Here is a 14,719-nt window from a genome sequence, read left to right on the forward strand (position 1 = left end):
CAAGCTATACAGAATGCTTATTGGTTGAATAAAAGCTTTTAATTTTACTTATGGGACCTGTAAAACATTAAGTTTCTTGTTAAAACAAACTAACCTGGTAAAACATAAAGTAATAATACAAACATTTTTGAGCTAAATTCTAAACCTCAAATTTTACAGGCAGACTGTAAAAATTTACCTCTTCTGTTATCAAAATTAGTGTTCTTTTATGTTTTAATATATGGCCGTTCCCAGTGACATAATGTGTTAACAACCTAAAGCCAAAAAATCATTTCTTAAAAATGTAAACTCCAAAAATATTTTCTTATCAAAAAAGTTAGTAAAAACTGCCATGACTGCTGTGGTCTCGAGCCCAAGGTCTTTGGTAATAATTAAGATTAGACACTTATTCTGTGTACAGATTTTAGCTGTTAACTCATTAAAAACCTCAGTATCTTCACACATATTGATAAAATAACTATGTTTCAAAATATATGCACATGGCCAAAATTTTAAATGTATATCAAGAGATCTCTGTTTCTGTTTGTCTTTCTTTGTGTTTGTTTTGTTTTTTACCTCCGGAGGACTAATTATAGATGGCGCCTTTATAAATTATCACAAAACAAATCTTGACATCTTGATCAAACAATTTTTTAATAAACAAAAACTAGTTTAAATTTTATAATATAATTCAAAGCATATATGCCTTACAGTTATGTTAAGTATTAATACTTTGTTTAAATGTGTTTATTTCAAAAGAAATTTCTGGTATAAAAGGTACTTTTGTCTTTCCTACTGAGTCACATGTATGTGAAAAATGTACATAGTATCTATATGGTGCTCTGATTTTTTTTGTTTTTATTGATTTGCCTAATTGCTTCTTTATTAGCCAGCCTGTAAAAACCTAGGTATGTGCCATTATGTTATTAACAGCCATGCAAAATGGAATTCCAGTCATAACAGAAACTAAAACTACAACTAAACTTTCAGGTTTACTTTTTGCACCTATTTGTAAAAGCTAAAAATTCTAATGTCATATTACCTTGTGTGTTCACATTTAAGTCATCTAGTTCAAAGAGATGACAGTATTATATTATAATGCCTTACTGCTAATGAAAGATGTGACAATCCTAAATCAATGTAATGTGAAATGTGTGTTTAAAAAAAAAAAAACATGTATTAAAAATAGATATTTTAATGGTCTTAAAAGTAAAGTGATAAGTGTTAAAACAAATATTAAAAGGTCTAAAGGAATTAAAAGTAACAAAGCTAAGTAAAGTGTTGAACATCTGAAAAAGGAATTTTAGGAAAACAAATTTTGTATACTCAAATGATTTATATTATTTTAGTGTTTTGGGAACACATTAGCTGAAATAATTTTTGGTTAATAGTAACTGAGTTATAATCTAATGGGTTGTTTCAAAACATGTACTTATACACTAGCATTGGGTATAATCTTGGCCCTTGTCTAGGTTAATAATGTTGGGTACATAATGTCTTTTAGTGTCTAAAGAACTAAGGTTTTTGAGATGACAATTAAAGGTTATGATTTAATTGTCAATATTATCACTTAGGGCTAGAATTTTTATAGAGATTAAATATGGTTGTTTTTGCTGTTTTCTAGTATTTATGACACAGCTTCCCAAACATTTAATTAAAGTAAAATTTGGTAGCCTGTCATTTAATCAATTAAAGGAAATTTTGTGGAACCTCAGCAAAGCTTTAGAGACACTCCACAAACTTTCTCCCTTTCCTCCTGGGAAGGACATTAGATAAATTTATCCTATCTGGTTTACCTGGTAAAGTTACACTACAAGGAAAGCACTGTCACTTGGGAAAATGGAAAAACTCTAATATGTACAAAAATGTTAACATTGGTTTTCTTAAACAAAATCTTTCAATACCTGATATGTATGTAAATTGTCAATGATTATTGTTGCCTTGCAATATTATATACTTCAATGGTTTAATGTCTGCAGGACTTGTTTCTACACACACACACACACACACACACACACACACACACAAAAGGCCTCAATTGATTCAAAATGATAAACTTTTGAGAGTAAAAATCTTTCTACAAAGGACTGTATAGACTGTTGGAAATACACCTGATTTTTACTGTTTTGTTTGGCATAACATTGAAAATGTTTTTTTACATCTTGCCTTGATTCAACAAAGTTTTCTTGTTTTGACTGACCAGACTCTACAACAATGTTATAGATATATATATTTTTTTCTTTTTCTAGCAGAGCTAACCTTTTGTGTGGCTTTGAGTACAATTCTTCCAGGAAGTTGACATAGAGCTAAACTAAAATGTGGAGAAACTGCTGCTTTGTTCGTAGGGTTCCAGAAATCTCTGAAAATGATGAGAAAGCTTGCCTCCATTGACAGGACTGAATAACCCGGTTCCCTGAACAGAAAGCTCTGTCATAAAGCCTAAACTTTTTCGTCTTTTCACTGCCATTAATGATGTACACTTCAAACAACCTGGACAGGACACCGATAAGATCCCAGTGCGTGCCTACGTTGGATACCCCTTCGTTATACTTCTGGGGAACGCCTCAGCTACACGCATTCAATTGCGTGGGACTTCTTACTCCATTCATTGTTCTGGCTGCATTGTTACTAATTGTATTATCCCCTCTCTTGTTCATTTGTATCCTGTTGTAGTCTTACTTAAAAGACCCCCCTATTTTATGTTACCTGTTGATTTACATGATATGCCTTGGTATGATAATACTGCCATGCAAGTTTTAGATGAAGTACATGTTCTTCTTCGTCCTAAATGTTTTATTGCCACCCTTATTCTAGGAATTGCTGCTCTAATTTCCCTGGTTACCTCCGTAGCTACTTCCTCTGTTGCTTTAATTCAGGAAGCTAAGACAGCTTCTTTTGTAAATGACCTTACCAAAAATGTGACCATGGCACTCTCTGTGCAGCGGGACATTGACTACAAGTTAGAAAGAAAGATAAATGCCCTGGAAGAAATTGTTATTGCCATTGGAGATGAAGTTCAGCTGCTTAAGCAGCAATTATCCACTCGCTGCCACATTCAGTTTCGTTTCATTTGTGTTACACCTTTGCGTTATAATTCCTCTCTACATTGCAATCTTACTAAACATCACCTATTGGGCATCTGGCATGACAATGACCTCTCTCATGACCTTGCATCTCTTCAGTCTGAAATCTCTGCTGTCAGTAAATCTCACCTAGATACTTCAGTCTCTTCCTTTGCCCATTCTCTGGCTTCCACTCTCCAATCTTTAACTCCTACTCACTGGTATCATCTTGTTCTCTCCCTCCTTGTTCTTTCCCTACTTGTCCTGCTTCTCTGTTTGTTTATTCCCTTCTGTGTCCGTTCACTTCACAGGTCCATCTACCGCATCCAGTGTGACATGTATGCTTACCAACTTCGTTCTAAAAAGAAAGGGGGACCTGCTGCACCCCCCCCCCTGCAGTGACCCTCAGGGCTAATGGCTGTTGCCATGGTCCCTGAGGTCCGGCGTGGGCAAGGAACCATGCGCGCAGGGGGAGAACAGCAAACTCCCTAAGATGCAGAGAAGCCGAATGCCTGCCAATAAATAATGACCACCAGAAGCTGCCACAAAGATGATTAAAAGAAATGCTGACCACCTGGAACCTTATCTCGCTTTCTCAAGGCCCACAAACTTTATTCTGCTACAACTGTCTTTCTAAAATCTTTCCTTTTTCTGGTCATTGATTGCTAATTAAAAAACATACATAATTTAATAATTAGGCTAATGCAAATGAAACATTACTAAACACTGTGTTATAATAGAATTGTTAGTTTAATAATCTTTCTATTATGTGCTTAACTTTAGTACCTTTGATATTAACTGCATTATAAAATAAATTCACCCATGACAATTAATTATGAGTAAAAATGATAGTTAGTGCAACTAGAAAATAATTATATAAAACAGTAGAAAGAATTTATAGCCTGTCCAATTAGGAATGAGGCTAGGTCCAGATATAACTTCGGACATAAATCACTGCCCTGTCAATTAAGCTAAGCCTATGAGCAAACTGATCTCTTTGATGTTCACTGTTCCTATGCTTTTAGAAAAACATATATATACTGACCACTAGCTTAATAAAGACGCACTCAGATTTTCACTCTCTTGAAGTGTGTCTGTGTGTCATTTATTCATCGAATCCCTGACCACCCTGCGCAGTCTCTCAACCCTGAGACGGCCTCATCGTCCATCGCTGTGCTGGTCCGCGGCACTCAGTCATCCTCCTCCTGCCTGTGCAGTGCCCATCCACATTGTTTCAGGGCTGGGCTGAGTGAATAGCATATGGCAGAAGCTATGTATTATGGGTTGAATTGTGTCCCCTGAGAAAGATCTACTCTAATCCTAAGCCCTGTCCCCAAGATGTGACCTTATTTGGAAATAGGGTTTCTACAGTGGTAATTAAAGTAAGATGAGCTCATTAGGGAGGACCCCAATTTACTATGACTGGTGTCCTTATAAAAGGGGAAATTTGGACACAAATTTAAGCCCAGACACATGTAGAGGTAAGACGTGAAGACACATAGGCGAAGACAGTCGTGTGACTAGAACACGAGAACACTAGAACACTACAAGGCAGGAACACCAAAGGTTGCTGGCAAACACCAGAAGCCAGGAAGAGGCAAGGATCTGAGGCCTGTCAATAGTCTATGAGTGAGTTTGGAAGATTTCCCCAATTTAGACTTCAGATACAACTCTGGCCCCAGTCAACAGCTTAACGGGAGACTCCAAGACAGAACCACCAGCAAAGTGACTCCTGAATTCCCAGCTCATTGAAATTTTAAGATAATAATTTTCATTATTTTAAGTTGCTAACCTTAGTTAATTTTATCCAGTAATAGAGAACCTGCTAACCATGAAGGAGAAGTGGTTGCTTGAGAAGCTGAGAGAAACCAAGGGGTGACTGCTGAGCTAAGGAGCAAGGAAGGAGTGAACTAGACAATGTAGGTCTAATCAGTGCTTGCAAACGATAGTCGGGACCCACATGAATTTGCGGTGCCGCTTAAATATTCAGACCCTTGAGCCTCAGATTCCTGAATCAGGCACTCCGGGGAAATAGCACTGGGAAACTGCATTTGGGACAATGCCCAAGTCGGTCTTTTAACCAACCATTGCGTTAGAGGATGGTTGAGTGTAGAGATGGTAGAGGGACAGAAACAGCAGCTAAAGCTAGGATTTAAATTGAGGGTTCATTCATGGCACAAGCTGGTATCACATACGCATAGTACTATATAGCTTGATACAGGATTCCTAAGTTTTCTAAGTTAGCAAATTATGAATTAGTGGCCATGATATTTTATCTCTGCCTAAGAAAATATTCACAGGACCCCCTCATGCTAATCTTTGCCACTTCTCTGTACAGATACTATTTCGTTTCTTCTTCAGTTCATCTCCTATTCAGTGACGTGCTGCCCATTTTAATTTCACATTCACTCTAATCATTTCTGGCTTTGGTGGTCAGGATCCTGCAATTCACTAGCACAGGTGCTACTTCTGGCTGAGTATTACACTCATGGGCAGCCCTTAGTGTCATGTTAAATGGGAAAACAGACACAAATTTGAATATACACTTTTGATCGCAAATATGTTGTTAAAGAAACATGGAAAAATGGCCATGATTAAATTTACAAATTAAGAAAACCTCCAAATTATATATATGAGGATGATTCAAATTTTTGAAAACACGCTTGTGCTTATGAAAAACACTAAAGGGAAATTATAAAAAAGTCAAATAGCTATCCCTCGGGGTTGGGAATAAGGATGGTCTTTTAAATTCTCATAATTGTTTTTGAAATTAAGTTTTAAAAATGACGATTACTTTTGAATTGGACAACATTTAACACTGAGAAAAAATATGAGGGGGAATTACAATAAAATCTAATCAGAGGCTGATTGGTAAGATGGGATTGTGTTTCCTCTTTTTCAGATTATTTTTCCTTTTGAAAAAATTTTTCTATAATGAGCATATATTTCTTTTTATATGTGGAATAAACCCTATTCAAAAATAAAAATTAAATCCTGTCTCCCTATATTTTATTACTTGGCAATAGGTGTTGAATGGTGCAGTCTCAGAACAGTTTAAAATCTAGAAATCAGTTACCTTGGGGGTCAACAAACATTGTATTTTATAAAAAGTCAGGTAGTAAATATTTTGCCTTGTGGCCTATATGGTCTCTATGGCAACTAGTCAGCCTTGCCTTTGCAGCAGGACATACATAGTAAGTATATGATTGGCAGTCTTCCAAAGAAACTTCATCGATAATGTTCCTGAATTTCATTGAAATGTTCATGTGTCTACAAAATATTATTTTTCTTTTGATCCCTCCCCCTCAACTGTTTAAAAAGGTAAAACCAACCTTAAAAATACAGGTGGCATGCTGAATGAGGGCCACAAACCGTAATTGGATTACTGAGTTAGATAGAAGCAGGAACATGATGAATGAATCATCCCACAGTTAAGCTGAAAGTCCCCAGCAGAGATGGTCAATACATGACATTTATTTTAATCTGTGATTTCTCTGCATTTTCCCCCTTTACTAAAGATTTGTTTCACTTGGACATCTTAGAAGAAGAATGCCAAGTCATTTTTTGCAACATAGATACAGAATGGCCTGAGAGAAATGTTAATGCAAATTCAGGTCTATACATTCTAAGTTTTTTTTTTTTCTGAGCTAGGCATTTCTGGAAAATAAATCATAAATTACACATCTATGTGATAGGTCACTAATGAAGGAATTAAAAGGAGTATTCACAGAATACTGCAGGATCACACAAAAAGGAGAGTAATTCTGCTCATGGAAGATAATTTTGTGTTTTTTGGAGAAATTCATAAGAAGCCATCAGGTAGGAAGACTGATTAGATAGCAGAAGAGAAGTGTTTTAAAATAATGTAGATTAAGTCACTAGAGATTATTAATGAAAGATTACCTTTGTAGAAATCACAAAGTTTTAAACAGAAAATAGTTCGAGAAAATCTTTATTTAAAAATTGGTCCTGAAGAAAAGCACACCACCATGGGTGAAGGCAGCAGTTTTTTCCAGGTGTTCACATAGCACCATTATTTTTATTTTCTACCTGCTAGAAGGCCATTTCTAGATACTTTCTCTTATTGTAGCAAAAACAATGTTTTGTGGGCAAAATCATAAGCAGTTGTTTCTACTCTCAATACAAAAGGTAGAAAATAACAGAAAGACTTATTTTTTAAAATTACACAAAAAGCAAGCAAATGTAATTAAGTAAATACGGGTTTGGGACAATTTTCAGATTATAAAAAGTTCATGTTTATCAGACTAGCAGCTAAAGTTAAGTATTTTCTTCTAACAAATACATATTTTCTTGTAAATTCATCCTAAATTTCTCCACCCCAGAGATAACCAGCTTCACAGTTTTGCTACAGAGCCACTGAAGCACTTTCAAAAACAGACATAGAGACGTATGCGTGGAAGAGCTTCATACCTTCCCAATTATTCAACTTCTGGCCCAGAGTCCCTAAGGGGTCTGGAGGACAGAATCGGGGTTCACAGCATGGCTCTCTCTTGACCTACTTTATCTGTGTGTAACTTTATCTGTGTGTAACTCTCAAAAAATGGGGTACCTTGGGTTCCACCTGAAGAAAAGCAACCTTTCCACCGTCGTTCTCACCGTCGTTCTCTTTATAGCTCTTCTCTTGAAATTTCTAACCTGCCAACCCTTATTGGAAAAGTGCAATTAAGAATGTGGGTATGTTTCACACCCTCTTTGAAAACACAACTCTTCAGCTTCTGAGGAATGGTAGTCTTTCATGTGTTACATCACAGAAACCTGAGCAGGGAACAAATACCACTGGGACTTAAAAAGTCTCTTGAAACCTCTTCTAGTCAGCACAGTCCTAGAGTTGTGGAAATGCAGAAATCTGCATTCTGGGCTCAATTCAAGATAGTTCTCCAGTACTTCATCACGCAAAAATCTTCCATTAAAAACACCCTGCATAAATAAATCTTTATAAAAAAAATTAAAAAAATAATAAAATAAAAACACCCTGCCATCCTCAGCCTTCTCACTGTAACTCCATCACGCGTCCAAGGTGGGATTAAAACGCGCGCATCAAGGAGCGCCGTCCAAAGTGCAACCTTAAATTGCAAGCGGCAAAGATTGGACACGGCCAGATATTTCTGCAAAGCCTTCGTTTCTTCTGCCCCGTTACTTCAGGTTAAAAAGGAGGTGTCATTAGCCCCACGGTATTTTCACCGGAGAGAAAACGTAAACCTCGCGAATCCAGAGGCCCCTCCCTCGGCCCCTCCTCCCGCCGCGGGCACCTGACCGCCGCTCCCACGCCAGGCCCCGCCCCCGGCCCCGCCCCGCGTGAGCAGTCACGGTCAGGAGGGTTCGGTCCCACGGAAACTTCCGGCCCTGGGTCCAACAGGGAGGCCTGAGGGGCGGTCCCGGAAGTGACGCCGAGGCGCGCCCTCCATTTTGTGGAACGCTAGAGCAGTAAGTGCGTCAGTTGTGGAGAGACGTAGACGAGTTGAGTCCTGGTCTGCGGGGAGGCAGACGGCTCCGTCGCAGACTACGGACCTCTCTGAGTCTCAGCTGCCAAAGATCAGTCCGGTAGGTGAGTGGCTCACTTTGGGGGAAAGGCTTCTCGGATCGAGGCTTCTTCATGGCCACTCAGATCGCGAGTGGCCTGGGCTGCTCTCTTTGCGGAGGACGGCGTCCAATGAGCACAGTTTACTCGAGGTGGGCGCTGGGGCACGTCTCCCTTTTCGGGATTGTTGGAGGGGCCCTGAAGGTGGAAGGGCGGACGTGGTTGTGGTCGTGGTACACAGAGGTTATGTGCCCCTCCCTGCCTCATTTACCTCCTCTCTGCCCGAACCCCTCCAATGGTGGGCCGAGGCCTTTGCTCGCCGTGTGGCCAGGCCTCTCTGCGGGCGGGGGCTGTGACTCCGGGGCGGCGGAGTCGGGGAGGGAGAAGGGAGTTTGGCACGCGCGGTTCTCCCCACCGCTGGCTCCGTGGCCGCCATTTTGTGCCTGCCCAGCGTCCGCCCGCCGTCGTCTGCGCAGGCGCGGCCGTGGCGTCGCGAATTCCGGCTACCACCCGCTGTGACGCTCCCGGGAGGCGGCGACGCGCGTGCGGCTCGTCGCCATTGGGCTGGCCGTGCGGAGGGCGGGGTCGGCTCCGCCCGCACTTCTCGGCCTTTCCTAACTGCGGCAGATGGGAGGGGGCCAGAAGAGCCGCGGAGAGTGTGCGGCTGCGCAGTTCCAGAGGCGTCAGTGGGCGTTGCGGTTGCTGCGGTCTGGGCCCAGGGAAGGATCGTGTTGGGAGCCGAGTTTTAATTTTGTCTGCAAGGGACCTGGCCTAATAAGAGGCACTCTTGGCAATCTGGTTTATAACATCACCGGGTAAACATTTTATTTTATGCTGTTTATGTTTTTGATCCCCTAGCCAGGCATTCCTCTGACATTCATTGGTGGTGTCTCGGTTGGATTATTTTATGACAGGAGGCACTAGCCGGACATCATGAGTGGCTGTCGAGTATTCATCGGGAGGTTAAATCCAGCGGCCAGGGAGAAAGACGTGGAGAGATTCTTCAAGGGGTATGGACGTATAAGGGATATTGATCTGAAAAGAGGCTTTGGTTTTGTGGTAAGTATGTAGAACTGTTGGGTTATCGTTAAGTAGGTAAAGCTTTTTGTAAGTGTCTTTGATCTTACTGAGTCCGGATAGAATTAAAAAAAAAAAATACTTTGCAGCTTTAAGGCTGTGAATTTTCTTAGGGACAGCATCAAAGAACCTCACTGTTGTTACCTGATCCCTTTTCAATAAGCTTCTTTGTATGGCAGTGTCATTAAGACAGTCCTCTTCTTATTTTGTTACATATTTTAGTGCTCCTAGTAAGTTGTAGAATGTACTTTTAAAGCCACGTGTTAAGCATTATCTTTTTTCATGTTTGTAATTCAGGAATTTGAGGATCCCAGGGATGCAGATGATGCTGTTTATGAACTTGATGGAAAAGAACTCTGCAGTGAAAGGTGAAGACTTTTTTTTTAGTTCTGTAACTAGTTAGTACTGTAAAATAGAGCACATTAGGTTAGCTGGGATGCTTTTTCTATGCAGATTTCTGTTATAGCTTAAGTGGATGATGAAGGTTTTTCTTTCTTACAGGGTTACTATTGAACATGCTAGGGCTCGATCTCGAGGAGGAAGAGGTCGAGGACGCTACTCTGACCGTTTTAGTAGTCGTAGACCTCGAAATGATAGACGGTATGTGCTGTACTCATGGCTGTTCTCAACAATCATTAGTGCGGGAGCAGAGTTTAAGGTTAAAGAATGATTAGTAGCAAGTGATTCTGGTAGTTGTCCTGTAATTGGTTAGTCTACTGTTCTCATAAATCTTTGATAAAACGCAAACTTGATGGAAGTCATTTGAGTGTCTTGCCATGTCTAGTTGTTTGAACTTGCCTGCAGTTGAACACAGTAAGTGCACATTGCTGTATTTCTTCCATTGTGAGTACTCATTTTCTTCCTCAGAAATGCTCCACCTGTAAGAACAGAAAATCGGCTTATAGTTGAGAATTTATCTTCAAGAGTCAGCTGGCAGGTTTGTTGAAACACAGTTTTGAGATATTTCAATGTTGTTTTTTTTTTAAATTAGTGGGTAGCTAATGTTTTTATTAATATTTTATTAAAAGTAGTTTTATCTTTAATTAAATTAATGGATTTAATTGTAATTTTAAAATGTAATTTAATGTAATTGGGGGATGTTTCAAATTTTAATATTAGTGATCAAATGTAAATGTTTTGAGGATATTTTTTCTTGTTTCTTAAAATCAATTTTAACCAAATATTAAACCCTTTATTTGCCAGCCTATCTGTGTCGTTGGCCTTATGACGAGGAGTGCCTGTGGGTTATCCTAATCGTTGTCTTGGTCACTCTTGGTTGGGCCTGGTTGACTTTGCCAGTCAGCTCCTACAGTGATCAATTGGCCACCTCTAGATCTGTGTTTGCCGGTCTAGACGTAATCGGTGCACTTATTGAAGTGCCAGGTTGCAGCGATCCCAGAGCGTTGATAACGTGATCTGATCCCTAAGTTGAGAGCTGTCTTCCTGTAACGCTTCCGAATAAGAGGTCCTGGTCGAAAAGAGTTGAAAGATACGAAATTAGGTGGTCGTTGGAATCCTGATCGCAGTAAAGTGGTCCTTGGTAACTGCACAAGAGTAGAACGTGTCTGCATCCGCCAATAGTCTGCTAATAGGGAGGGCTGTGCGATTAAAGGCTTCCATCGATTGGGTAGTGTCCTTCAAGTGGGTGGCGAAGAGCCAGTCGGGCATATGTCATGAAGGTTTCTCCGACCGATTAATGATTTGCTGCTTGACTAGCCTAGGGAAATAATAATAAAGGTAAAGTAAACTTTTTTAATGGCATATGGGGCACAAAATAACTGGTGTCTTGTAAATGTTCTGTTTTTTAAATATAAAATTTCTACTTTAGTCTTTGCTTTTAAAATATGTACTGTTTTCCTTTTGTTTTTTTTTTTTTTGTTTTGTTTTGTTTTTTGTTTTCCTTTTGTATTAAGCCTCAGTATAGACTAATACTACTTTAATGTTAAAATCTGAATTTCTCTAGCATTTTGCTTAAAAGCAATATGCTTTTTGCTTATTTCGTGCCCTGACATAAATAATTTTGAATTCTGATAGAATACAAGTGTGGTAAATGCCATGTTTGTACTTTATCTAACATCTTCTCTTTCAGTAGTCTTGTTTTTATACCATGTGATTGTTTGTGTGTCCACATTTCCTTTTCTCTGCTTAACACAATTGTCTTGCGTTAAGGATCTCAAAGATTTCATGAGACAAGCTGGGGAAGTAACCTTTGCGGATGCACATCGACCTAAATTAAATGAAGGGTGAGTATGTCCTGGTTATGAGTTTTGAAAGACCCTGAAATTTTTACTGTGACTGTTCCTCAGTACTGAGTTAAAACTGTAGGCTCCAGTGCAGTGATTCTCACTCAGGTTTGCTTCCTAGGGCACTATTGGCAAAGTCTGGAGTTATTGTTGGTTATAATTGGTTGAGGGTGCTTTTGGCATCTTGTGGGTTTAAGTCAGGGGTGCTCATGCTAAACATCCTATAAGGCAACAAGAAAGCACCTCAGAACAGAGACTCTGACTTAAAATGTCACCTCTTTTGGAGTGAGAAACCTTGTGCTAATGGCATGTTACCTATTAAGAGATAAGACTGTGGCAAAAGAAGAATGCCTAAGAAAAAGTACTTAGTCTAGACTGCTTTTATAGTTTCTGAGATTAAAAGATGTATATCACTTCACAAAGGACTTTTGTTGTTGCAGGGTGGTTGAGTTTGCCTCTTATGGCGATTTAAAGAATGCTATTGAAAAACTTTCTGGAAAGGAAATAAATGGGAGAAAAATCAAATTAATTGAAGGCAGCAAAAGGCACAGGTACCTCTTTAATGTATTAAGTCAGATTTTATTTAATGGAGTTGTAGAGCCCGCCACTTATTTTTTGTTGTTTTTTCTCCTTCCTAGTAGGTCAAGAAGCAGGTCTCGTTCTCGGACCAGGAGTTCCTCTAGGTCTCGTAGCAGATCTCGTTCCCGGAGTCGCAAGTCTTACAGTCGGTCCAGGAGCCGGAGCAGGAGCAGGAGCAAGTCCCGTTCTGTTAGTAGGTCTCCTGTGCCTGAGAAGAGCCAAAAATGTGGTTCTTCAAGTAGATCTAAGTCTCCAGCATCTGTGGATCGCCAGAGGTCCCGGTCCCGGTCCCGATCAAGGTCCAGATCAGTTGACAGTGGCAATTAAACTGTAAATAACTTGCCCTGGGGGCCTTTTTTAAAAAAGCAAAACAAAACAAAAAAACCAAATTCCCAAACCATACTTGCTAAAAGTTCTGGTAAGTATGTGCTTTTCTGTGGGGGTGGGATTTGGAGGGGAGGGTGGGGTTGGGCTGGATATCTTTGTAGATGTGGACCACCAAGGGGTTGTTGAAAACTAATTGTATTAAATGTCTTTTGATAAGCCTTCTGCTCACATTTTTGTGAATGTCTGAAGTATATAGTTTGTGTATATTGACAGAGCTCTTTTATAACTAAAGCCAGTTTAATTTTTTTTGTACTAGAAAAATTTGAATATTTTAGTTCTGGTTATTCAATTATCTTAATTCAGAATTAGTTTAATGCCTCAATTAAACTAATAGCTTTGGACACATAAAAGAGCTCTAAATCTGCTTGTACATAAAGGCTTAATTTGAGTTTCCCTTGTTAGGGTCAAGGGTGTCCTTACCCACCGTTTAACAGCTGCCTGGCAAAAACACATTAAAGCAGCTGTTTGTTATTGATAATAAAAGATTATAAAACTGCTTTTGTCTGTTTTCTGAAGGAAGTATATATACTTCCTCTCCGTCTACGTTCAGCACATAAACCCTTTGTTGAGAATCCTGTAGTCATTTTTTTTTTTTTTTTTTTTTTGTAGTATGGTGGGTTTTTCCTCCTTTTTTTAAAGTACTACTTTGGACATTTCTAGGTTAGTCAAAATACAGGCAAGGAAAGTAAATTGCATTTTCAAAATAAGCGTTGACATTTGTTTGACCGTTTCCATTGTGTGACCTTATGTGTTTTTTTCCCTGCACCACCTGGTTTATAGTATGGCGTCAGTTTGCTTAGACTTCCTTTTTTAATCCGTGCATGTGCATTCTTTTACAGGGGCTTTAAGATGCTTTTTTGTACTTGACATGAAAGTGACAATGTTAAGGGAGAAAATTTCAAAGTGAAAAATGTTTAAGGTTCTGTATCTACGTTTTGTTGGGTTATTAGGGCCCTATTCCTGCGGGACATGATTCTTTGAGGAATCTTGGACTGATAATGCTAACCTAGCAATCGAAAGGCTTGCGTATTTGGTGATAAGGATTGAGAATAGGAGCTAAATAAATACTTTTAAGTGCTTTGACTGTATAGTCAAAACTATTACATAATAGTACCACTTTATAGAAGAAAATTGAGAACAAGGAACCTAACTAGTGTTAGAATGCAAAAAATGTACTTGTAGAACCGCCATATTTATAGCTTTGCAGGAATTTTGAGGAAAGCAAAATTAGAGACGCACTAGAATGTTTGCTTCTGGTTTCCTCACAATAAAGGGATTGGTTAGTAGGAATCCCCTTCTGGGGGATTTGAAAGGTTTTTAGGGCATTTGCGTCAAGACTACTTCCCCCTGTTGAACTTGGGTCATAAAGTTACAAAGCTCATGCTTTCAAGGTGTGGGGAGTCATTGAGTGATAGACTTTTTAACTTGGATTGAGGGTGCCAGCCTAGGTTTTTTCCTTTGTAATGACCTGAAGGTTATACAAGTCATAAAGTGCAAATTAAATAAATCCTTAAGCATTTTAAATGTATGGTGTAATTTGCTGTTTTACCACTTGTTTTCCACCTTTATTTACTCCTAAGTAGGTATAGATCAGTGGTTTATTAGACTATAACAAAAAGTTAGGCAGTAGAATACGGCTTTTAATTTGAACATGTCCCAGAGATGGACTGGGAGTTGGTTTGAGCTAACATGTTAGCCTGAATTACCAGATCCAGGATTGGAGGTGTCCTATGAGGGAGGAGTGTGTGTAACAATTAAGTTTGAGCACCAGCCTTTTGCAGGACAGTAGTTTTTGTTCTTTCTGTTCATAGAGTCTTCTGTAGTTTTCCTCGGGAGTTTGAAGGTAATTGTAT

At 39.2% G+C, this 14,719-nt stretch overlaps 1 protein-coding gene across 6 annotated transcripts; it reads left to right on the plus strand.

Moving 5' to 3' along the window:
• Positions 1 to 9,266: 9,266 nt before the first annotated feature.
• On the plus strand, positions 9,267 to 12,806 carry SRSF5 (serine and arginine rich splicing factor 5; the record flags this gene model as incomplete). Of its 6 annotated transcripts, none has more annotated exons than XM_084239560.1 (7): positions 9,267 to 9,639; positions 9,955 to 10,025; positions 10,159 to 10,257; positions 10,525 to 10,594; positions 11,827 to 11,900; positions 12,341 to 12,451; positions 12,539 to 12,806. In XM_084239560.1, the coding sequence occupies exons 1-7, from the start codon at positions 9,514 to 9,516 to the stop codon at positions 12,804 to 12,806; spliced, it is 819 nt and encodes a 272-aa protein (XP_084095686.1). In that variant the 5' UTR covers positions 9,267 to 9,513. The 6 variants fall into 6 exon arrangements, with proteins under 6 accessions (XP_084095686.1, XP_084095688.1, XP_084095687.1 ...); XM_084239562.1 differs by having other exon boundaries at positions 12,542 to 12,806; XM_084239561.1 differs by having other exon boundaries at positions 9,267 to 9,636.
• Between the last annotated feature and the right edge of the window lie 1,913 nt (positions 12,807 to 14,719).

This window comes from Talpa europaea (genome assembly GCF_964194135.1).
Source record: "Talpa europaea genome assembly, chromosome: 8".
NCBI classification, from domain to species: Eukaryota; Metazoa; Chordata; class Mammalia; order Eulipotyphla; family Talpidae; genus Talpa; species Talpa europaea.